The 25,277-nt window shown below is 36.8% G+C and overlaps 1 protein-coding gene across 12 annotated transcripts in view; it reads left to right on the top strand.

Annotated features, from left to right (window-relative positions):
- The window catches only part of AKT3 (AKT serine/threonine kinase 3), a 159,624-nt gene that overhangs the window by 63,077 nt on the left and 71,270 nt on the right, over positions 1–25,277 (top strand). For 9 of the 12 annotated variants that reach the window (XR_010388483.1, XM_064509409.1, XM_064509397.1 and 6 more), the window contains exon 3: positions 17,292–17,417. The exons of 1 other annotated variant lie outside the window; for it this stretch is intronic. Coding sequence is in view for 8 of the 11 variants with exons in the window: in XM_064509409.1 (XP_064365479.1) it covers positions 17,292–17,417 (126 nt within the window). In the remaining 3 variants the exon portion in view is untranslated. Of the gene's footprint in view, positions 1–3,158; positions 3,235–4,909; positions 5,134–17,291; positions 17,418–25,277 lie in introns of all 12 variants that reach the window. 2 more of the 12 variants (XM_064509406.1, XM_064509405.1) reach the window with 2 other exon arrangements.

Here is a 25,277-nt window from a genome sequence, read left to right as displayed (position 1 = left end):
TTTTTTTTTTACCAGTATATGCATAAGTGGAGGAAATTCTGTGGCCTGTTTCCATGATAAGGTCAGACTAAGTGATCAGATGTTCCTTTTTGTCTGAAAGTATATGACAGCACGAATAAAAATCACAAAATGCCCTACACAGATTTACATACAAGATATTCAGACTAGTAGTTGAACGTGAACTTGCAAAGGGTTTATCCAAGACTTGCTCAGAATATTATTATTTAAAAGAAACATTAAAAATCCAGTTTTTCTTTGCTGAGGTGTGCCTTTTGATATGACACCTGAAAAACATTGAATCAATATTAAATTTTAAAATTATTGTAGTTACCAGTGTGTTTGGTACTCCTTGTTAATTCTGTACTGCTCTTGCCCCTGCTTTAGCACTTTTGTACTCAGTACTGTGGATAGTTAGAACGCTGTTAAAAGAATGTAGTGTGTTTAACATACTTCCGTTGCTGTGCATTTTTGTTTTCTTATTCTCCTAAGTTAATCTCATTAGTCCTTATACTGCTCTTCGCGAAGGTTCTTATTCATCGTAAATGAGTAATTTCTTAATATTCTTTTGATATGTTAAGTAAATGGAGTCATTGAAAGAAACCATAAGGTTACTTTCTCTAGCATGTGCAATGTTTTTGTGCGCACTCTAAGATTAAATGCGTTGCATTTGTGGTAGCACAGATACAGACTTACTGTGGGAGAGAGGGTAGCTAAAAGTATCACATAAGTCACTGTTAATTTTCCTTATTAATTGAAGGCAACAGTATTACTATTTCTGCTTTTAAATCATAAGGAGCAAATGCCCACAAAGGATGCAGCTGGGCAGCGTGACCATCCTTTTGCAGGATGCCTGCATACATACAGAGGCTGCAGCAAGGAGCTGTATGTCTTGTGCTTTGGTGCTTGTACAGTCAACAAGAGAGAAACATACAGCCATCCTACTCGTTGTTCACATAACCAGATCATTCAAACACATATCCCATATGCCAGAGAGAGAGGGAAATTTTGAAAACTGTATCCAGAGGATATTTTCTTTCACAGATAATCAGATCTAACAGTGTGCTGCTGATGACAGAGGAGGTTCTGCTAAACTCTGTCTGGATCACATCCCTCTTGCCACTTTGTGTGAATTTGGCAAGACTGTGACTTGAAGGCTGATGGTGGCAGTGATCTGATCTGACAGAAAACTATCCTACTCTCCCTACCCTCCAATTTTTTTTTTCCCAACTGGACTACTGGGCTGCACAGCTGGCAGATCTGACACAGAGGACACCTGGAATACGTGATGGGAAGGATGAGGAAGCAGGGTTTCTCTGATCCAGCTGAGGTTTAGTGAAAAACAGTGTCTGGTATTCTCTGCGTTAATTTGTCAGAACTGGAGGATTCTGAAAACAACCTTTATAATCATCTCCTGTGGGGAAAACAGACTTATTTCAAGAGGATGAGAATCTTCTAGAGGACTAGAAGGTTTCTACAGCTTACATATATATCATTGATCACTTGGCTGCACCTTACTCTGTTGCATACTGAGATAAATAGTACATTAGAGAACAGCAAGATCTCTGGGAAATGTTCCTCCCCTTAAGCATCTCAGGTTGTCTGAAGAGGGCTTGTTGTCTGTAACTGATAATTGTGTCACTAAATTTCAGTCATTCGTTCCCTATCAAAATGTGATCTGTTGATAAAAAGATCAAATTGTCACTGAAATCTAAAGAGCCTTGCCATAAAATTTAACTGAATTAAACTGTAGACTAACAGAAGAAATTTTTTTGTTAAAGCTGTTTAAGCTGTGCTGCTGATACTTGCTCTTCTTGCATGCATGCTTGATAAACCAAAATATAGAAGACTCTTAGGGCAGAGGAGATGAAAAAACTGTTTCTTCTATTACTGAGGAACTGGAATTCCCATGGGAACTTCAGCATGAAAAAATGCATCGGTTTCATAACAGGCACTCATCTGCAGCAACACCCCCAGAAGACAAAGCAACATTTTACCTCTTGGGATTAACAAACGTGTTAGCTTTAGTACTCTAGTTTGGTAGTCAGGTGATAGACTGCCCATATGTCCTCATACCTAATTCTGGTATTAGGTTTGTTTCTGTTTGAAATTTGAAGCAAAAGCTTAGCTTTATTCTGTTGTCATTTGTTCCAGCTTTTATGTCATAGATAAAAATTTTAAAAGATCTGTTAAGAAGTTCTGTACCAGAATTTATTTTTCTCAGTTTAAGTCATTCTTGGAAAGGTTTCTTTCTTCATTTTGCTGTCTTTACTGGGGGTTTATGGGAAGGGTAATACAATATAGATCACTTAAATCAAACAAAGCTTACTATTTCTATTGCTTACTATACTTACTATTTAGTATGCTCTAAATGTTAGGATGAATACTTAAGAGCACTTTATTCACTTGCACCATTCCCATTCCTTCCCCAGTACACCCTTGCACTTTTGGAAGTGCCATGTATCCAGGCTGCACAGGTAGAAAGGAGAGAAGGGAGAAGTTTTCTTTGGGACATGTAGCAACTGAAGGGGTCAAACAGTTTTCCCCTAAACTGAGTGCACAAGTGTCCACATCTGTCTCCAAAATTCTTTCTGGGGCTTTGGACCAGTGATATGAAGATTTCTTGACTCAGATGTTGTGTTAACCTCCAGACATAAGAAAAATGATTATTTAGAAGTTAGTATCTTGCAGTCAGGAAAAATGGAAGATAATGTGTTGCTTTGAAGTACTGTGAAGGTTAGGTTTAATTTAAAAATACTCCAAGTATGGAGAAATTGTGTTTTCCATCTTACAGTGCTTTATCACTGGCAGTTTAGTAATCTGAGGAAATTATAAGTTGTAGTTTGCTTTAAGCAAATCAGAAAATGTGAATGTTACATCAGTGTTAGGATAGCATCATTATTAAAGCCTGATGGAAGCATAAAGTATAGCACTGTGTTAGTTATAGCAGTCACCCTTTTACACGAGTTTCTATATCCATTATAGATCAGATACTTACAGTACATTTCAGCTATTTAGATTTTATTTAATTTATTATTTTTGCAAGGAAGTTGCAACCATGATTCTTAGAGAATTCTGTAATGCAGTAAAGTAGAAACAAAATACACAGCTACCTCTAATAAACGTTTTGATTAAAATGGACGTTTCTGAACCCTCTACAGACAATACCCGCTCAGCTGTGACAGCATTTGTGACATCACCAGTACAGACTTTCACAAGGATTTTGAAGTCAGTGTTGTAAGTCAGTTTCCATTTTGTTTTTATTGATTAGAAAACTGTGCTGTTTGCTCTCTAGGAGAAAAGAAAAAAAAAACACTAAACCTTATCAAATTTGTTTTGTTAATGCATTGTTAATGTAAACATGTTAAAAAATACAGTTTCGTATTGGTCCCTGTTATTTTGGTGTCACAAATGTTAAATAATTGGTGGTTATATATGTAACATGAGTCAGAATTTCAGAAATGCCAGTTTTAGGAAGAGATTATTATTGTTTTCTCTTGTATAAAATTTGGCTTCTGCATTGAATACAACAACTGTAGAGTTTGCTAGGGTCTTTTTAAGGTCATCAGATGTGTTATTACATTGCCTTTCATGTCAAAACTATTTTGGAGACTAAGTTGTTAAAAACTTTTCAGTAATTCAGATTAGGAAAAAATGTGTGCTTATAGTTGAGAAACCACGAAATATGTGTATGTTAGTGAAAACCAGTGACAAACCTTATCCTGAGATTGCTACACTTGGCTAGAAAAATTTGTATCTTACTCAGGTCAGCCATCTATCAGTCCCAGCTTGAGGCTGGAATTTTGGGATTCATGATTTACAACTCTGTTTAAAAAATTTGTAAAGAGTCTTTGAAAATGAGACAAAATGTATGTGCTAGTAAAATAGTAGGCTGGAGAATTTTGTGTTTTAGCTAATTGGTCCAGCTTTTTTTAATTCAGGGAAGGACGGAAAAAACAGAGAGAAAAAGATTTTTTTAAAAAAACTAGTTGCCTGCATATTTATGCCAATTGCAATTTAACAAAATTATGGAAGATAAAATACTGTAAAACGTACATTTTAGAATTGAACAATATTATGATTCTTATGTGGGTATTATGAGTAGTTTCATACGTTATAAGGCAGTAAAATATTTTATAAATATGTAGAATCTAGAGGTTAAAAACTAGAGTTGTTTCTTAGCTTGTATTAGTTTAGCTTGGGTAGTCTGTAAGTCGAAGAAAATACATTATTGACCCCGCTGCTCTCATCTTCTTGGCACTGTTTCCAGTATGGTAGGAAGTATTGCATGGCTTACTCAGCTTAAAATATCGGTTTATATTGGCCTCTCTGTGTTGCTAAGATTTTGTTGATGTGGTTAAATTATAGTTACTGATTAACAAATATATGTCAAACTATTTTATTTCAAGTTACTTTCAAAGTGAGAATTTTAAGCGTGTTTTCAACTGTTTTGCCAGAGTACAGAGGTTTGTAGAGATCCTGTATCGTTTACATATATTTTATCTTAATTTTTATGTGTATGTATGTAAGGAGTTAATTTTGTCAGGATATATTTTAATTTTGCTTGTATAAAATGTAAAGTTGTATCAGGGAATCTCTTGGTGTAATATTGCTTCAGAACTATCTTAGCATCATTGCTTTAAGATGCTCTTAGAAATTTGAGTCACTCAAACTTGAATATGCAGCTTAACTGGCAAATGAGAATTGCTATTATCTGATAGACCAGTGATCTGTCTAATCACTGGTTATATAAGTTCATGCTGATGCCTCTGCTACCTTGTCTCTTTCTTGCCCTCGGCCAATTATTTCTTGTCTCTCCTTTATGCTGATGCTAGCTGTATGGTGAGCTAGAAGTCTTTTGATCAGGTCAGAATCTTTTTTATTTTTTAATTTTTTAAATTTTTTTTTACAGTGTGTTTTCAGCTAGACTGTTTTGTTGACCTGGCTCAGCTGCATGGATGCCAGTGCTGACACAAGGGAGGCGGAGATGGGATACACAGCATATTTCCTTCCCAAATGTTCCTCCCCTTCCCAAACACCGTGCTAGAAGTAACTTGTATTTAAGATGAACCAAAGTGGCCAAGGACCGTGACTTTAATTTGCTGTGGATACTTCGAGGCTAGTACCAGATTCATGGTAGGACAAAACTTTATAGCAATTAATGGAACAACCTGCCTATGTTGACTTTTTATTCCAGTCTCCTGAATGTGAGACTTTCATTTAGGAAGGGAAAAGGTTCACACAAGTTTGGAGATGCCTTGCAGCATTCAAGGAGAGGCTGTTTTTTTTGTTTTGTTTTGTTTTCTTTTTAAAGGTGCTAGTATATATTGGGTGCTGAGCTGGTGGGGGAGTTTGGCTGGCATTGGCACCATGTGAACTGCTAGTTACTGAGCAGTATTATGGAGTCTAGTTCTAGCTGTAGATGCTGAATGTTTGAGAATCTGCTCCTGAACTCTTCTGAGAATGTGTCCCTTTCATTTGACTCTTATTCTGCTATTGGTCATTTGTGCCATTACGTCCTTTTGTCCTAGTCCTTCCTTTGAAACTGAAGCCTAATCCAGTCATTCTCTCCTCATCCTGCTTCTCTGCAACTCCAGGGATTTTTTTTTTGTCTTTTGTCTTTGAAGCCCTTCTGTTCTCTTGCGATTTTTTGAAAGTAGTGACCAGAACTGCAATTTATTTGCATAGCATGGAAAAATAATATTTTCAGTGTGCCTTAAATTTTGTACCTTTACAACTGATAGTAATTTATTTTCTTTATTCTCAATACTACATGCTTAAGAGAAGGTTACGTTAGTATCTCTTCATTGGTTCATTTAAAACTAAGCAGAGTGTATAAGTATTTCAGATTATTCCTTTTGATGTGTATTACCTTGAGCAATTCTTCACCGTATTTCATTTGCTCACTGCAGTAGCTTTGTCACACTGAAATTCTTCACATTCTTGAAAGACACAAATAGTTTTACTGCCTTTCAGTACATGCAGCAGTGATCCCAGATCATCGATGTATTTATTGAGTAAAAATGTTCCTAATATAGAACCATAGAGCATCACTGATTTAAATTTGACTATCTAATCCTATTTTGCTTTCTTTTACGCAGTTTCTAATCTGTTCCACCACACAGCTTTTTTTCCCTACAGAACTACTGTTTCCTTAAACTTACTACAAGCTTTTTAAAAGTAAAGTAAATTGTGTCAGTTAGCCTTTACCCATTTCATTTTCTTGACAGTCTTTTAAAATTCCCATATGTACAATGGGCATGATTTTTCTACTGAGAGGCAGTGCTGCTTTGTCTATCTTATGTCAGTTTGCATTCTTTAAGAGTGTGATTAAAAACAGAATTATAAACAGTTTTCTTACATTACCGTACAGGCAATTGACTTGAAATTCTCAAGATCTTTTCTAAGCTTTTGTGGTTCCCTTTTTTGGTGTAAAATTTGCCACTTTCTCATCCATCAGTTTAATTATCAGCATTGAAAGATAACCTTTTTTGCCTGTAATTTTCACTTCACTCTTGAAATTCTTTAGTACTTGTGGAGGTATGCTGTCCGGTCCTGAGACCCCATCGTACCTAGTGCTCTGTGCTGATACCTCATTTTTGATCCAGTCACTGAAAGTGTCTCTTACCTGGAAAGGCACAAAGCAGATTTTGGTTCTTTTCTTCTGAGGTAAACACTGATGGGAAGAAGTCATTCTGCTTCTTTGCAAATACCATTATGCTCAGTTAGAGACTTTATTTTGTGTCAAGTTAGTTTTTCACCAAATTTTCATCTTCCATTTTTCATGATTTTTTTTTCCCTTCAAGATTTATGAATCTTGCCATTTAACCACGGTGTTTTCTTTATTTAAAAAGATTGATACTTCCTTTTCCCAGCTTTGCTCAATTGTTTTCTTACCTTCTGTGATTCCATGATAATTTGGTGGTGTAAGCAGGGTGAAAAGCTGAAAGTATGTGGTGAAGAGCAAGCAGTCCCTGAGGGTTGGATGGTTTATTTTCAAGATTTTGAAGGTCCTTATAAATGAAGCAGTTGAATTGCTGACAAAAAGACTGGAAAATATGGTGCAGGTAGAAAATGGAGTGAGGGGGTTGAAGTCTTTGTCTCTCTCCCATGCCCCATTCTAAAGCTGGGTTTCACCTTGCAAGTTTATGGAACAATTCCTTTCCCAAGAATGATGAAACTTAAATATTTTGTGGTTACCATTAAATGCTTCTTGAATTAATTCCTGTATATTGCATTGAAGAAAAGGAAAATATCTCCTGCTGATGTATTTTAGAGCCAACAGTTTCAAGAGGTATTAGTGTCAATAAACTACTTCTTTGAACTTTATTATATATGATCTTTAACTTGTTTGAGATGAATAAAAAAATCCTTGAAGTGGACACTTCTTAAATTTGGGGGCAAGGGATTTTCTGCAATTAAATAGGCTGCTGTGGTAGGCCAATATATTAGGCTCAGGCAGTTTTGTTGCTAATTACACACAACTTCTCTGGAGTATCGGATATTCAGATCCATTTTATGAATATGGTAGAGAGAATAACAACTGTAAAACAAAGCACTGTGCATGTAAGTGACTGTTAGCGTGTATTTCAGAAGGGATAAATGCTCACCATATGGTACAATTACTGTGTCCAAGTTTTCAAATTAGCTTCTCTCATCCTCCTTATTACTGTCTTTAAAAAGAGAGGAAAAAAACCCAACATGATTTATCTACTCTGCAGCAGAACTCTTGACGCAAAACAGCAGCCCAGTTCTGTCCAGTTTTTTTTTCCTAGCATAATAGAGGCTGTCGGACTTTTTTATACTAATTACTGTGTGAGCCTCAGATGAACCCCCTTCAATTCACAGGGCTTTGTTAAGGGAGGAGCTGTCAATGTGTCTGCCCGTTTGCAGCTGTGCTGTGGCTTTAGCTTGCTTAACATTATGCTGCTTTTTAGACTTGACAGAAGGGATTTTTTTTTTTTTATTAAGGCAAAGCAGCCTTGTAGCGAAATGGTTTAAGCAGCTGCATTGTGGGGAAGCACAAAGAAGTTATTATTGTGTCTGTTTAGGGGGGCTGGATGGAGGGGGGAGATATTCGGCTGCTGTTGATGCCGATTGTTGACTTGCCATCTGCCAGATAGGGAGAAGAAAAAAATGACAGCTCCAGCAGGGTGTTCAAGAGGTTGTTTGGAGAGACGCATAAACATGTGCAGATGTCGAACTGAATAATGGCAAGAACTTGAGACGGTTTATGATGCTGCTGTTGTGTGTGCATATACAGAATGAATGTATGTGGAGATTTGGTTAGGAGGAGGGTACATATTAATTATCATTGTCCCCCACCGCCTCCTTTACTTCTGTTAATTAGTTCAGGAGTTTAATATCTTCCCTCCCTCCGTTGTTTATTCCTGAAAAGAGCCTTTCTGGTAGGAAAGAAAACTTTTGATTTCTCCATGTGGTGGGTTTAAAAAAAAGTCTCGATAAATTTGGTACTTGTGGAAGTAGAAAAAGTAATGGAGTTATATCAGCCCCAGTCATTTGGTGGTCAGGGGCTATATAGGTTCTTATATAGCTTTGGCTGTCTACCTCAAGACTGATATGTTGCATACCCCTACTATTGCATCCTGAGCTTTTCTTGTGCAGAAATTGCCAATTGGTGATTGTCTCATATTATACAGTAGACAAGTAAATGTTGGGGGTTAGAATGAGATTAGCAACGTATTTTCTCTTTCACTTGCTCCTATTTTCCGTTCTTTCTCCAAAGGCAAGGAGCTGGTGAGGCATAACTTTTATCTGACAGTTGCAAGTACAATAAATTTGGATCACTGTGTAGGAATGTATTTTTTCTTCCTTACTCTAAAATCCTTTCTTATTTCTTATTTGGCAATTTCTGCTCATTATGAATTTCCAGGATAACATGAAAGAAACGTGAAAATGGATTCAAACGTGGAGAGAAATTAAGCTAGCCCCAAAAGACTAAATGAAAGCATTATCTTATTCAGGTGATCTCTTATTTTAAAGATACAAATGGAAAGTTTAAAAGCATGAACTTTTCTTCTTAAATATGATGTGCAAATTCAGCATCCTGATACCTGTATTGAGCTGCAAAGTGGAAATTAAATTAATGGTTTGAGGTGCACTGTGGTTGTGGGTTGCAGATTTTTCTTCCAGTCATTAGTATAAAATAAGGATTTTGGGTTAGTCACAACATGACTTAAATATTATCTGAATGAGCCTAACCACTCCACCACTGCTGCCAAACCCATAAAAGCAAAAGAACCCCTTTTCTTGTGTCTTCCATCTTAGGTCTAGTAAGCATGAGGTCTTTCTGCCATTGACTTAACAATAACAACTGATGGGAGCATTTGATGTCTCCTTTTATCATCTTCTTGGCTGAGTGGAACAAGGTAATTTTGGATTATGACTTCAACTTAATTGTAATTGAAAATTCAGGTGTGACTGCCTCATACCGAGTACTGATTTTTGCATCTGAGTCCGGATATGGGTCAGCAGCACTGCAAATGGTGAATTGCTTTTTGCCTGTGAGTTAGGTTGTCGGTTCTTCTCTATGGAATTGTTCCATTTTTTGTGTTCTGTCATTAGAGGTGTGAAGTCCAAGTTAGTCTGGATAATACTGCGTTGCTGTTTATCCCAAAGAATTTCATGCAGTCAAAGACTTCTAAAGTAAATAGTTCTATATACAGCAGTAACGGAACCGTTCTTTCAACGCAGGCAATTTGAGGAGTGTTTCTTATATAGTCTCAAGATTGATTATTTGCAAGTGACTTTGGCTAAATGATGAAGTTAAAAGGTTGACTTTAATGGTGAATGTGAGGTAAAAACTCGGACGAACAGTGTTAGTGCTGGTTTTTTGGCACCTAGCAAGGCCTGGGGCTGGGAGCATGTCTCATGAAAAGGAGAAAACTTAGAGGAGCTGTATTAAAATTACTGCAATGTGCCAGTTTTAAAAACAAGACAGTTTGATTTGCAAAAACATGCTAGCAAGAGTATCAGTTTTAAGAGGGCAAAGTCGCATAATTTTTGACAACACATTAATCTGTCAAAGAAACTCAGCTGAAGGGTAATACTATTGTCGAACTTACTGGATTCTTTTGCAAACAACTGGAAGTTTGAGATTTCTTCTCATGTAGACTAGAGCTATCTTTTCTGCAAAAAGTTGTATTTAGAGAATGTTAATAGGACATTTATTTCAAGTTAGTTACGTGTAAAAAGCATTTACATTTTTATCATCTGGTTTTATATATACATTTTAGCAAGTTACTGAATTTAACTCAGTATTCCTGTAGGTGACTGCCTTATTCAGTGTAATTTATAGACTAATATTTGTACGCATGTCCTACTCTTCAAATATTTTCAAAATCTGAAAAAGGTGCATTGGTTTACTAGTACTTGATAAACACAAAGGAAAGTAAAACCACATTTTATCTGTTATACAAAGTACCACTTGGTTCCGATAGAATGCTTTATTAAAAAAAAATATTTAAAAGTACTGAGAACTTGAAGTTTTCAGTGATAGAAGACAAATTGATGTGAGACTATTTAAAAACGTTATGTTTTTGAATTTACCATAAATACATCTCAGTATTATTAAAAGTATAAAAATGCTTTGAGAAGCAGTTACATACTGTAGCAAACTGGTTTTTGTTCCTACAAAATCTTATGCAAGAAAGAAATTTAAAAAATGTGAGCAGTATCTCTAAATATTTCCAGGATATAGACCTGGGGTTTCCATTCATGAAGAGCAGACATAGTTAGAAAATATTGATCTCCTGTGTAGCTCTGGGTTGTTGATGCAATGCAGGGCTGTGTTATTCTAGACAGCATGTACTAATAACAACTTCTATTTAATTTATTTATTGTTTTAATCCTTATCCTTTAAGAACGAAGGGGAAGTGAGAGTGATGTTGAAACTGGCAAGTTTTTCTTCCTGTTGGCTCAAAATGGACATGGTAAAGGTCAATTCTCAATTTGCCAGGGTGTCAGCTAGCTTAGTACTTCCAATACGAGTTTTTAAAAATATAAAATTTTATGCATACTGAAATTGAGCATGTGCTTTGAACATTTATTTTTGTGAGATGCCAATACGCATCAGTAATTTTGCTTGGCTAGTTTAGATGCCCATTTTAGAAAATACTATTTTTAAAATGGCATTGACATTTGAATAATGGTACGTCTCTTTGTTACTGAATATTTTCCTCTCAGCTTTTATATATTTTAGAGAAATTATTTTTATTAATGAGACAGGAAAGAGTTGAAAAAACAGTAGAAGCTGAAGTACTGTTATATTTATACAAGCTGGATGCTGCCTCATTGAGGGGTCCTAATGACAAGGTCAGGGTGAGTGGTGATTTGAACCCGTCTGCACCTCTAGCTTGAGCACTAATGCGTGGTTGCCTTCAGAAATTGCGAGGAAGAAACGGGGGAAAAACAGCGAGCAGGGAAAAACTTGCTGTGGAGAAGCTCCGTTTTAGTTGCTTTAGCCTCCAAGAAGCGAGCTGTGACCATGGAAAGTTGCATTGGTGGCTTCTCCCTGGTGACTGCACTTCTGTACTTGGGATTAGTCTGTTTTACTAATGGCAGCCCCTGTTTTTGAGCACTGCCCACTACTTCTTTAGAGAAAAAGATCATAATTTTTGCCTTCTCTTCGGTGCATCTTGGCTGATGTGAAGGAGATGGTCATCTCTGCTTGCTTGCTGCCTCCATCATCTGCGTCACTGCTCGAGCTTGTTTGTGCTGCTGCTTGCTGCGTTCAGCAGGATCATACCGTTGGTGCAGGTCGTGCTGGTTTCTGACCATGCTGCTCGGAGAAGCCGCACAGAAGTTGACCAGTCTTGCTAACTGCATTGCACTGTTGCTGTGTCATGAACAGTGAAGGGCTCTTGAATAGCCTTGTATCTTAGAAAGGCATTCAGCTTACACTTATATCCAATTCTCATGTACATTAATTCCCCAATTCGAAGGAAACTTAGTGGAAGCTTAACTGTTGTATATAGTGATGGCATATATTCTGCCCACACACAGCATTTCCCAGTTGCAATAATCACTGTTTCACAGGGTAAAAGAATCAAAAAGCATTTGTTCCAAATTGAGACTTTCTTTGAACTGCCTAAAAATTCTTATGAAAGGTTATATAATACAAATAGCTTTTAAAATGCTCACACATGTTAGAAAAAATCAGTTGTATTTAATTTTTTGGTGTGCAATAAGATTTTGTCAAACCTTTGCATACTGGTACTGTTACAAATTTACATTATACTGAAGGGCATATATTAAATTGTGTGGACAGGTATACTTTCAGATTTTTAAAACATTTCATTTTTACAGTCCCTTTGAACTATATTGCAAATTTATTTTCATGAAATCACAAGTAAGTAAATAATAGAAGTGCTTTACATTCACTAGTGTCTACTGACTCAGTTAAGTCTACTGATGCTTCTAATCGTGTGTTAGGTAACACTGCCCTCAGAGGGCCAAGGTAAGTAAATTCAATCTTAAAACCAGTGGCAATACTTATAATGTTTTACTGGACCCCACATTACTTACCGTTTAGATTGTTTTCAAGACAAATTGTGTATGATTAAGTTTTTTAGTTTCTTTTGTATAATTTTCTTTAATGCTGTTGTTAGATACATTCAGGTTTTTTGTTCCCCTGTTTATTAACCTTCAGTATAGGGGAACTGGAATCTGATTTAAAACAAAAGTGCCCTCTTAAAAAATAAGGGGGGAGCAGTATTTGTGTATTATTTCGGTTAAAGCCATCTTAGTAAATTAATGACACACACACAAGAGGCAGACTTTTGGTGCTCTCTGCTTGATGTCCCGCCCCACACACACACTCCCCCCTTAAATCTCACTTATGTCTGTGTGGCAGCTGTTGCTTCTTTTAAGGAAGCAAGTTTTTGAACTCAGGTTTCTGTTGCATATCAGCACTGTATATTAAAGACATTTCCTTCACACCTCTAAAGCCATTTACATACTGAAAAATGTAGACCTTTTGCAAAAGTGACCAGTTTGTTAAAATTAGTGTTTTTTTTAATAATGAGATTAGTTTGAAATTAATAGATTGTAATTTTTCTCAGAATTGCTGAATTTCCATATCCTAAGGGTTACAAGTGGATGAGAATAAAAATAGCAGCTGTCAGATCTGAGGTGAAGTGTGTGTTCAAAGGGATGATTTGGGTCCTGAGATGAAGTGAAAAACTTAATGACTTGGAGTGATTGATTTATCTAACATGGGTTTGTTGAAGACTTGCATGGATTCTTAGAAAACTCCTCTTTGTCATGCTCTTCAGCAGTATCAAAACTACAAACATTACATCACTAGAACAGACACATTTTCTGAAATATCTTGAAGGCAGGGTTCTTGTTATAGCCATGGGGGGGGGGAGGGGGGGAAGGTTGCAGTAAGGGAATACAAAGCAAGGCACAAGGGTCATGTTCTAAAAGCACTTTAATTAAGCATTCTTTGTTATTGTTGTTATCCAGTGTGTTATTAAAGAGCTGCATTTTATGAGGGTGCTTTTTGCATGAAAATCAGATTGTATTTTCATGTGCCTCAGGAACGTATTGCTGTCTTGTTTCCTGTTTTGGGTGTATACTTTAAGTAGTGGTATAAAAAAAAAAATCCCTGAAGCTGACTCTAGATTTGTATTGTGTGTGTATGTTTATATATATTTTATGTGTTGTATATTTATACCTCATATATCTGTGAGGTATAAATTCTATTGCCCCTTTTCTGTAGTAGCTTTAAAAACTTTGACCAGAATGAAAATGATGTATGAATTACTTGGCTTTGTTTGCTCTAGTGTTTGAAATTAGAGACCTCTTCTTACAGTCTAATGAACAGATCCTAAGAGAACATGTTTTCAACTTAGAAGGTTGTAAATTTAAGCAAAATAATAATTTAGCTTGCATTAACTCAGCAGGAAGCAGGGTGCAAACAGATTAATCCTCTGTGGCAGATCCACTGGTTTTTTTTAACTACCTCAGCTATATTTCATTAAATTGTCAGGATGTCTTGTCTTTTGGTTAGCCTGCATGGAATTCTCCTTTCTCAGGAAATATCTTTCACTTAAATTAATGAATTTCCAAATGTAAACTTCCTGTTATTTGTTTATGTTCAGATTTTTTAAGTAATTAATATTTCCCATACTGTAAAAGATGCATTTTTTTTATTTATGGATTTTTTTTTTATATGGAGGATTTCTCTTTCAAAGCAGTTCAGTAAACATGTCTCTTACAAGGTATGAACTAAATTTTTTTTTTATTTTATTTTTTAGCTCTAAACAGGTTGTATAGAAGGAACACAGTTCTAAGAGAACACCTGGAGTGCGTCTTGAGAGCCATTAAACCACTTCAGTTGTTAAGTGAATTGTTCACTGATATCACTGTTTACTTTATTCGTCAAAGGTCTTCAGCCATTTGTTAATTAAATGACAAAATAAATAAAGGACAGATCGTAAATATTTGCGTACAGGCCTTGAAGAAGGATTGGAACATTGGTCATTTCAGGGAAAAACTAGGTTATCTTTTTTGTGTGTGTTTGCAGGGACACCTTGAAAAAGTAGCCTTCCTTCAATTCATATAGGGGAGCCATTTAGGAAAAACATTTTTGAAGAAATATACAAGGTCTTTAAGAGGCAATCGTGTTTTAAGAATTGCTTTTGAATTACATGTCTTGTGTCTGGCTATAGTTTGCAGGCTGAAGACAAAGCAACAATTGTGTGTGTTGATAAACTGGTACTTGTATGCCGTTCAGTATTTACGTCTTCCTGTGATTAGCTGTCATCCATCGTCACGAGCTGTCTTCAGAGAAGCTTGGAAGCACTGGTCATGCTCTTCTAATGGTTTTTCTATAGATGAAACATCAGCTGCACAGCCCACTAGATGATGAAAAATCTGTTCGATTTTCTCATTAAGAGACTTCGAGTTCCCAGTAGAAGCCATATGCAAGCTATAACGTTGTCCTAAGAGGAGGAGGGAGTAAACGATCAGATAAGTGTGCTCTGGCTGTCTCAGGGCACCTGCTAAGATGTTTGTCTTTTTTAAAGGTTTAGTGCAGGAGGGTGTATATGTGAGGAAGTGAAGGCTTCTATTTCTTTCCTAAAGTGACTAATGAGTGTACTTAATGCTATCATCTGTAATTTCTAGAGCAGAATCTGCCAATCTTCTGGTCGGGTTTATTCTTTACAGGAAGGAGGACTTTCTCTGAGACTTGAATTTTTGGATGGCTGACCTGTTGTAGGTGTATTGGTATGCTGTGCAGGTTGGATGCTGTCCTTGAACTCTTGTCCTTCTTCAGTAGTTTCAGTCACCGGCCCTCCAGTGAATGCATCTTCCACATAAGACTAAGCTCTTGACAGATTTTTAAACCTAGTAGCAGGCACTCAATCTTGTAATAATCACTTACTGTTACAAGTAAGCAAAATACAGTTTATGAAAAGCTTACAGAAGATTCTCTTTATGCTCTGTTTAAGAAAGCAACTAGGATGTTAATATTTTTAAAACTTGTATTGGGTGATCTGGTATGTAAACTTTTGGTTTGACTTCAACTCTTGAGAGTCCCCGCAGGTTCCAGCAAATTTGTCTTAGGGCATATTTTAAGTGTTCTTAGAAAGAAGAGTCATACTTTTACTTAGGCCTATGTTTATTTTGTTTTCAAGTATTTAGCAAACAACTTAAAAAAATGCTACCTTTCCATGTACCGACAATACAGTTTTTCACTGTTACGGGTATTAAAGCAACGTGTGTTTTCCAGTACTACACTGGTATTTCTTATCCAAATTTTGAATATCTCATATCTTTTTTTTTTTTTTTATTGTCTGCTTTAATTTGAGCTGGGATTTTGTACTATGAAATCAATTCAGACTGGCAGTATCAGCGTGGATGTTCCTAGCTGAACTAGCACCAGAGATCTCTTTTCCATCCCCTACTGCCTTTGCCCGCAAAGTTTGGCAGGTGGATGTGAACTTCTTTCTGAACTCTGAGATGTCTAAAAGCTATATAGTCACAGTTAATACGGTGCTGAGGTGATAAGCTCAACTGAAAGGTTGGGTTTAGCCCAGAACAAGTGCAGCCCTTGGATAGTAGTCAGTTCTGAGTATTTTGTAAAATGGAAAAACTGGTTGCAAGGAATGAAATAATTTTCCAGTTTCAACCTTACTGAACTTGAAATTTGTTTTTTAAGTTAAAACAAATAGAGCATACTTCCTATTTCACAGTGACACTTTGATATAGTCTAGAGATTTTGGATTAGAACAGTATTTGAGCATAAAGTGTACAAATGGCAACTTTCAGTCAAAAGCGCTGCTGGATATTCTGCATCGTTACATACACCTTTTTCTTAAAACGTTCACTTGTATAATGATGGTTTATTTATTTTTTAAAGTCTTGATAGGTGCTTGTACATATTTTATTTAATCTGCAGAGTTGATAGAAATCAAAGGAAAAGTTAAGCTGATTTAAACTCACCTGTACTTACCTGGGTAATTACACATTAAAAATGGAATTGTTGCAGAGATTTTGATATGGCACTGTAAAATATAGGACTGTTCATGAGATTTCTCATCCTTAAATAGTGAATAAATGACATTAATTAAGGTACCGTGTCTTTGACTCTTCTGTGTTTCTCTGTGCCTGAATACCTCATGGCTTGCAGAATCTTCTGCTGAGACTGGGGAAGGGAGGAGGAGGAGGTGGTGGGTTTATTGCTGGACTAATCTTTTTAAAAGTTACCTGGCTTCTGCTTTTTGTTCTTTGGTATTTATTCCTTTTGCTTTCAGGTAGATTTGTTAAATATACTTCCTGTAGATTCTCCCATTTCCAATCTTCTTGTATTTGCTTATAGTTTATTTTTTAAGAAATCAATGGTTTTTGCTTTGGCTCAGCAAGACAAACATTCTACCTTGTAGTAGTTAAGGTTTCATTTTGTTATTTAAATTCAAGCTGAAGTACTTTTTTTCACCTGCACCAAATTTCAGACTGCTTATAGGTATAAAGATGTAGGATTTAGAAGAGTATAGTGTAATAAAGTTTAGACTTACAGAATATTCCTATGTGATGCTTGTAGATCCTTATTCCAAAGGCATCACTTCATAGTTTAGGCTTACCATTGCAATTTTATTTTCTCTTCTTTGGGAGGAAGTTAGTTTCCTTTGTAAATTGAAAACATGTCTGAAAAGGTTTTGGTATAACTGATGTTTGACACTAATACTATATTATGTTTTTTAATATCAAAGTTTCTTTTTCTTTTTTTTTTTTAACAGTACTAAAGAACATTTTTTCTCCTCTAGGAGAATATATAAAAAACTGGCGGCCAAGATATTTCCTGCTAAAGACAGATGGCTCTTTCATAGGCTATAAGGAGAAGCCCCAGGATGTGGATCTGCCATATCCACTCAACAACTTTTCAGTGGCAAGTAAGTATTTCCAGTACTTATTCTATCAGCATATTGACAAATATTTGCTAAGTATTGTGTCATATGCACTTCAGAATTTCTTGATAACTCTGTGAATTTGATGCCATGTCTCATGATACTGTGTTACTAATCCCATATCCAGCACTGCAAAACATAGAGAATTGAAAATTTTATCATAGATTGGAGTCTGAAAAAATTTTAATCCAGGTTGCTGATTTGTCGTATCTGGAGCATCTGTAACTAACAATAACATTTGACAAATTATTGTTGTAAGGAGAAAATTCTTGGAAAGCTACCTGTATTCAAATCATTGGCTTCTTTTTTTCTTTTTCAGTAGTATCTATAATTTCACTGGAAAACTCAAATTAATTAGAACATCATATAGACTGTCAAATGACACAAAATCCTACTAAATGATTTGTCTCTAGGATAATCAGGTAATCAGCTCTCCAGCATGGTTAATCAGTAATTTCAAGCAATCAGACCATTTGCATATATTAGCAAAGCTACAAAGTGTGTATCTGTTGGATAAAGCGAAGCCATTTTGATTTCTTGTTTTCCAAGAATGTTTTTAAAAGGCAAATCTGTACTTAGTTTCCTCTGAGAAAGTGAGATTGGTAGAAGAGTGTTTCTGATTGAAGAAAAATGCAAGTATTAGAGGAACTAAACTAATGGGATAAAAAATCTCCCCGAAAGAAGAGTTGTGTATATCATGGCTAGAAACCTTCAAAAGAATACTAGAAAATTAAGCCAACTTATTTCAAAATTCTGTTAGCATATTGTAGTACAGTATTTAGTTTTATAGGGGAGTGTTGGGGCCATATGAGTATGTCTACTTAGGGGGAGGTTTTCCTTCATCTGCATTGCTGAAGATGGAACAAATTCTACTGAGACTGTATTTGCCTATTTCTTTGATAAAATTTTCCTCATGAGTAACTCAGCCTTTGTATGCAAAGTAAATTGTGTATTTTGTTTTGTAAAAAAATTATTTTCTGCCACAAATGATTTTTGTGCCACAAGCCAATGACTTGTCTCACAGCTAAAGAAGGAAAATCTTGTATGTTTTGGTTGTGACATAAGCCTTATAGGTGATTTTGAGTACGCGAACAGTGATGCCTTTAAGTTGTTCATGTTGGGAGGAATTCATTAGGTCACAGGCTAAGTTACTCCTTAATTATTCCATTGAATTTCCTAACTTATTCATTTAAAATGGTTAACAGTTTTCGCGATACCTTTCTGCTGTGCTCAGCAGGAGGAACATTTGTAAAATTACGGCAGTTTCTTTTGTCCAGCTTTACCATGCTCTTCATAGTATATCTAGTCTTCCTTTGGTGCTGCAACTAGAAGGATGATCCAAACAGTAGTTCTGCTAAGTGAAGAAATGCCTAATTAACAATTAGTTCCACTGTGTTGGTACTGGTGATTTTTTGTGTCTTGATACCCAGAGGCCATCCTGTGTAATCCTGACCTTGGATCTGATGGAGATTGGAAGATTTTATATTGTTTGCCAAAAGGGGAAAAAAAAAATCCTATCTGCAATTAGCAAGCCCCATAGGTCTGATGCCGATGCAACATAAGCTAAGAAACAGGCATGCTAGATTACTTGAAGAAGTATAGTTTTGGTAAGCAGGATGAGTTTTTCTGTTCTCTGAGAGGAAAATGAATGATTTAATCAGCAATGATTATTAATCAGTGCAAGAATAGGGAAATGTTTTCACTCATAGAAAGAAACCCATAAAATTCAAGTAAAGTACCCATGTGGAATTATGGGATGAAATATAAAACTTCTTCTGGATTCAGAAAATTTGGATAAGATTCCAGTTTTTAACATGGTTTTAAATAAATAAGTTACTCTTTGATCTTCGATATGAAGTATAAAATTACAGGACATGTCGAAGAGTTGAAAATATAAGCCAGTATGCTATTATACTCTAAATTGTAAAGGACTGTGATTTTTTTGTCCACTATTTTATCTGTCCAAAGATCATCAGTAGGACAAACAGATAAAACCCAACAAACCAAAAAAAATCACTATGTAAATGCATCTGATCTCATCTGCAGTACCTGATAAATGTCAAGAACTGGTCTCACGGCCTCTCATCCAAGAGTTCCTGAGCAGTTGCAGTAGGTTTGTGGCCACAAGCAGTGCAACATATTTTTCCTGTAAGAGTGAAGTAGATTTTTCATAAATTGCTAGCCAGGCAGATGGAGTGTGAGATCACTGTTAATACCATCTTGATTAGGTTGGCAGGGACTTAAAGATATGTCTTTATAGTCCTATCTTCATGTAATCTTTGTAGCTATCTGTAAAGTGAGAGTGTGGTCTCAGTCTACTTTGTGCTCTCCAAATGATAGACGTCTTTGGCTCTTACTTACAGCTTGTTATTTAAGCAGAAAAGGCCAAGACTGTGGTATTATTTTCATAGTACTGTTGGAGTTGAACACTGCAAAGTTTGTGCAGCTCTGTTTTGTATGGTACTTGTTCAGTAGCTCAGAGATTTCTGTATCCAGCTCTGTCAGACTAGTTACTTCCATAGTACAGATATTTTTCCTTGAGTGTGCCCCCTTGTACTCCTGCCATGGTAGGTTACTTTTTCAAAAGATGTTTTCCTAGATGCAGTGTCCACTTTCTATGTAGTTGCTTCCTGATTTCTTCCAAGATAACTTGAAAAATACCACCAGAGTGTTACTCTCTCCCTGGTGCTGTATAGTCAGCATTTTCTGTCAGGAGTCCTGTGAACGAGAGGAAGGCCTGCGAGAATGAAATTATTTTACATAATGCTAGTATTGCTTACAATGCTAAATATATATTTATTAATAAAGGTTTGCTCGTCAGGTGTTAATTCATCATCGGATGGAGCATTCAGATAGTATCCCTTTTCCCTGGCATGATTCAGGAGGAAAAGGGGGAAGGCGTTAGGGAGCAGGCATGTGAACAGCTTGAGGCAGTGCACACGGTCTTCAGCCATTGCCGTGCGCTGCAAAAATGCAGGGAGATGGTGTGTGGGCTAGGTATGGCAGTGGGGGGGGTCTCTCCAAAACATAAATATGGCCTTAAAGGCAGGTCAGAGTTGAGTGAAGGGTTTGCCGTTCAGAATAGCTCTTGTTTCCTAAATGATCCGCATTTTGCATGGTAGAAGAAAGTGAACAACAGCTCAGAAACCCTGTGCATGTTTGCTTGGGTCTGTCTGGGGCTCTGGGCACTCAGCTGTAAAGCAGAAGAGTTGCAGTCAGTGGCTGGGGTCGGGAGAACGTGCTTTCAGGCTGTCGGAGGCATGCCCCAGGAACTGGCAGTACGTGAGGTGGACGGGGTGGCGGGGCTGAGCCCTGCCCTTGGCGTCACAGGACCTGCCCCACGGTGCCTGTGCCTCCGGCTCCCAGGGCAGGGGCCTCATCTGCCCTTGGCCTCTGCTCTGGCACGTGAGAGGTGGTTAGATCAGATTTGGTGAGCTGCTAGGGGAGGCAGGGTGGACAAATCAGCTGAAGCAGTGACACTGGCTAGCACGTAGGAAACGCTCTGGTTTCTGTCCTGTGGAGTCAGTTTATCTTACACGAAACAGAGCCTTCATTTTTTTTAACATGCGAGTTGGGAGAGCTGTTTGAGATGTGCTTTTAGTTCCTTAATACTCATCCTCTGTAACTTAGACTCTCACAAAGTTGTACCACAGCATCTAACCATGTACTTAAAGAAAAATAAAGACAATGTAATTACATTTGTGGAAAATTCCTTGTGGAAGCTCTTAAAACAGGTTTATATTGGTGTTCAGAAGTACTGCAGAAGCATAAGCTTACTTGACTTGACTAGTTCAAAATCAGTTTAGCTGTCATCAGGTACATAGACAAGCAGTTGCAAGCAGTCAAGTTACTGTAGCGTGAAGAGTTACTGGTGATTGACTGAGTCATGGTAACTGAGTGGGTGTGCATTCCTAGCCCACCTCCACTGCAAAATAAAATATGGTAATTTAGATTGCTTTTGCTTAGGCATTAATGCAGTCAGAACCAGTTTAAAAATAATTTTGATTCAGTTGGTACAACTTCTCTGTATAGGCAGAGGCCTAAAAAATATCCCAGCTTTTAAAACTCCATTCTGTTTCTTTTGGACAAAACTAGGTACTCTGGTTGTCCAGTGTGACAGGATTTATAGCTTCACAGGTCCCCCAAAAGAAGAAAAAGTGTCATTGTTTCTAACTGGTCCAGTGTTGTGTAAACAGAGTCAAGACTGCTTTGTGCAAACCACTTCGGTCTCCGATGGCCATCACCATTGTGGAAAGCAGAATGAAGAAGAATAGGCAGTTGCTTTCAATTCTACTTAAGGAGCTTTTGTGGCTTCACTGATAAAAATTACTTTTCACATATGCAACGAGTATGTGAGTAATCACACAGCACATTTGGAATGAGGTATCTCCAAGAATTGGCCCTTTGCCTTCATTTTGATCTTTATGTGGAGAGTAATTGGGAAGAGATGTAGCCCTTCACAGTAGCCTTTGAGCTTTGGCCAAAAATGATGTCACCTGGAATTTCTATGATATCTTGAAAGACTGCACTTTCTAGGCACTCTGTGGTACAGCTACCCTTTTTCCTGTCTTTGAAAATAAATAGTGAAGGTGAAATAAATTGCAGCTATTGTGAGGAGTCACTCTTTTATAACATGGTTTTCTGTATTTTTTTTCTCTGCAGAATGGATTATCGATGAACCCTGGGATTGCTGGTTACTCTATGGCTAAGTGGAGAAGCCATTCAGCTTTCTCCTAGTCTTAATCTTTCAATAAGCCAGAGACAGGATTTCACTGTTTTGGGGAGTTAAAAGTCTTTGAAACACTAACACTGAAAGGTTGCGGGGGAATGATGTTAGGGCTATAAAGAATTCTGAAGATGTTCACTAAAGAAATGAGTAGGAAAACATGTATGTATGTATGTATGTTTTAAGCGAGGTTAATTGATGGATCAAAATACTTTGTCATTAGATACGACCTTCTGTGCCAGCAACTCCATAGTTACTTTTCAGCAAGATTTTTAAAGTCCCAGGATTTTTAATTGTCACTGCACTGGGTGACATGAACACACAGGTGTATGTAACTAGAGTCACGTGCCTAAGTATGGTATAGAGTTCATTCCAAAGTAATAGCTTCTGGACAACTAGGCCAGTAATCTTCTTTGGGAGACTCTCATATTTCTTTATGAGTGGTTTATAGGTGGTATAATTGGTTTGCTGTCATTTAACTTAGTAGTTTAGATTCACTTTTTGGCTTGGATCATGAATGAAAATGAGTTGCTTGATCTCATCCTTGCATTTTACTGGGCAGTGCTTTCTCAGACGTCAGTTTAGCATATTGTAGTTTCCAGTTAGCTGCAAATATGGCCTGCCTTAAGCATGGCAGGTAGAAATTGAGTTTCATTGGCAGATCTGAGTTTTTATGTTGGCGTGATACAGCCAGTTGCGTAAGTAAATTTGGAGTGTTTGCATGAAAGAGAGAGAAGTATAATGTTACTGTCTTCTGAGAACACAAACAAAATCTCAGACAAAACCCAACAATAGCATGGAGAAATCTCATATTTCTGTTCTCCCTTTTTGCATGAAAGGCCAAAGAGCAAATTAGTTGTAATGATAGAAAGACATGGATGCTACTTTAGTGCCTTTCGGAGTGCTGGATGTAAAATACAGCATGGTAAACTGCATCAAGAAAGCTCTTTTTCAGCGTCAGGGAGTGTAATTAAGTTTTTTGTGGTTATTAGGCAGGCATATATGTTGTTGTCACATCATCAGAGGACACGCAAGTTCAAGTTATGAGCCAGGCCCCACAGAAGTAGGAGTTCTACCCATACTGAACAAAAATTCGGTCCCTGCTCCAAAAAACTTAAATTCCAAACATGAAACAAGGGACAGCAGATGGATGCAAACAGATGGGAGGAGTTTGAGAAAACAATGAAACAATCTTAGCTTGTAGTACAGGCAGTGGTCTCAGCACATCAGCAACTCATCCATTGTCAAGGGTGAATTTTTTTGCTGTCTTCTCCTTTCGCTTCTCTCTCCCTCCCCTTTTTAAGGCATCTTGGCGAAGGAGAGTTTTGGGAAGGATTTAAAAGAGAACCAGTATGGCAAACAGAGAGATATTAGAAATGCTTTTGAGAAATAGGTCCTGAATGGGCATTTTGATACTGAATAAAGAGTGATTCAGAGGATGAGGGTAGACTGTGGGGGCAGGACAGGCCGTGTTGAAAAGCAGCTTATGTTTGATGTGATAGAGCAGCGCAGGAATTTAGGAATGCAAAGAGAAAAGTGCTATCATCAAAGAGATGATGGAGAAAAATTATCTGTGCAGCAGTTTAGGGGATGACATTGTTAGGAGAAAACTTCATTTGTTGAGACCAAAGATAGGATATTAAGTTGTTCACATAGATCTCCATGTGATCAAATTTATTTTTATAGGTAGTGTTAGCCATAGATAGAGGGAAAAGAGGAAACAAAGGACAGAGCCTTTTGGAAGGCCTCAGAAAAGTAGAAATTTCCCTTAGGTAATAGGTAAAGAGGTAGAAGAATCAGTAGCGAACTAAGTACTAAAAGCTAAGGGGATCTCTGTCTGTCTGTGTCTGTCTCTCCCTATGAGCAAAAACATGATGATCTGTGTCAAAGTTATGAAAATGGCACACTAGTTTTGCTACGTGTCTAAAAACTGGTCATTAGAGAGAAGTGTGGATTCAGAGTACAAAGAGCAGTAGCAGAAATGGAAGAAGGCAGTTGTAAGCAGCATGCTCATTAAGTTTGGAGATGAGAAGGTAGACGTTGAAGTAGTAGTGGGATAGGCAAAGGTTGAGACAGTGAAATGTAGTTTGTTTTGTAAAGGAAGAGCCAGAGAAGAATAAGAAAGTAAGGATTAAACTATAATGCATGTGTATTGTATATATAAAAATGCATATATTCTAAACAATACAAGCAGTGATTCAGTACTGTTTCTTTTATATCATGCGATAATTACAGGAAGTTATCTTTTGTGCTAAAACTCAGTCTATGCTGGAAATAACTTCTCACATATGCAACCTGCTGTTTATATTCAAGTGTAATTTTTTGCCAGCTTTCAGGCTCAGTATTCCTGTCTAGCTGTATACAGAAACTCTGCTGAAGTTGAAACCTTCCATATCTGAAATAATAATACAGTGTTAATGTTCATTCTGTTTTTTATGCTGAACGAATGTATTTAGGAAAAAGAAAACTGGTGATTATATGGTTAAAGTTATAGAATTCAAACTTTAAACTTTTTAATAAAATCTGAACAGATGATCTGTGCTTTTTTTTTTTTTTTTTGGAACTGGCAGGTTTCAGGCCCTCTAATTGGCTTCCCAGCTTTGCAGAGTAATTACAGCTTCAAGCAAACTTTGTCATCTGTGGTTCAGAATGGTGTAAAGTAAACAGAACGTTTTGAAATACAGTTTGTAGTTAGAGTTGCTCAGGAGAGTTTAACTAGCATAACTATTTAATTTAGATAGTGGCATTTATTTGAAAAAGATAGTCTGACAAATATTTTAAAGTGTTAGTGTGTTTGTGGATATGGTGACAGAAGTTAACCTCTGGTATGTAGTTTACTTTTTCTGTTGTTTTGAAAAAGAGAAGTTTGATAATTGAGAAACATCCATTGCATTTCTTTTTACTGGTTTTATTTCATTTTTTCTATTTTTGATATAGATCCAAAAACAGCCCGACAAGTGTTACAGATTTTTTGCAACTGTGTTGTCAGTTTCTGTTACTGGTTTTGTATTTTGTTGTTTAGAACAAGGGTTTTTCCTCAAAATGTTTTATCTTCTCTATTATTAAAGGGGAAAGTTCTCATGACCAGTGTTTAATCCCAGCAAGGCAGAAAGCCTTAG

The sequence above is a fragment of the Dromaius novaehollandiae genome, chromosome 3 (genome assembly GCF_036370855.1).
Source record: "Dromaius novaehollandiae isolate bDroNov1 chromosome 3, bDroNov1.hap1, whole genome shotgun sequence".
Classification (NCBI taxonomy): Eukaryota; Metazoa; Chordata; class Aves; order Casuariiformes; family Dromaiidae; genus Dromaius; species Dromaius novaehollandiae.
Note: the sequence above shows the minus strand (reverse complement) of the source record. Positions and strands in the feature narration are given on the sequence as shown.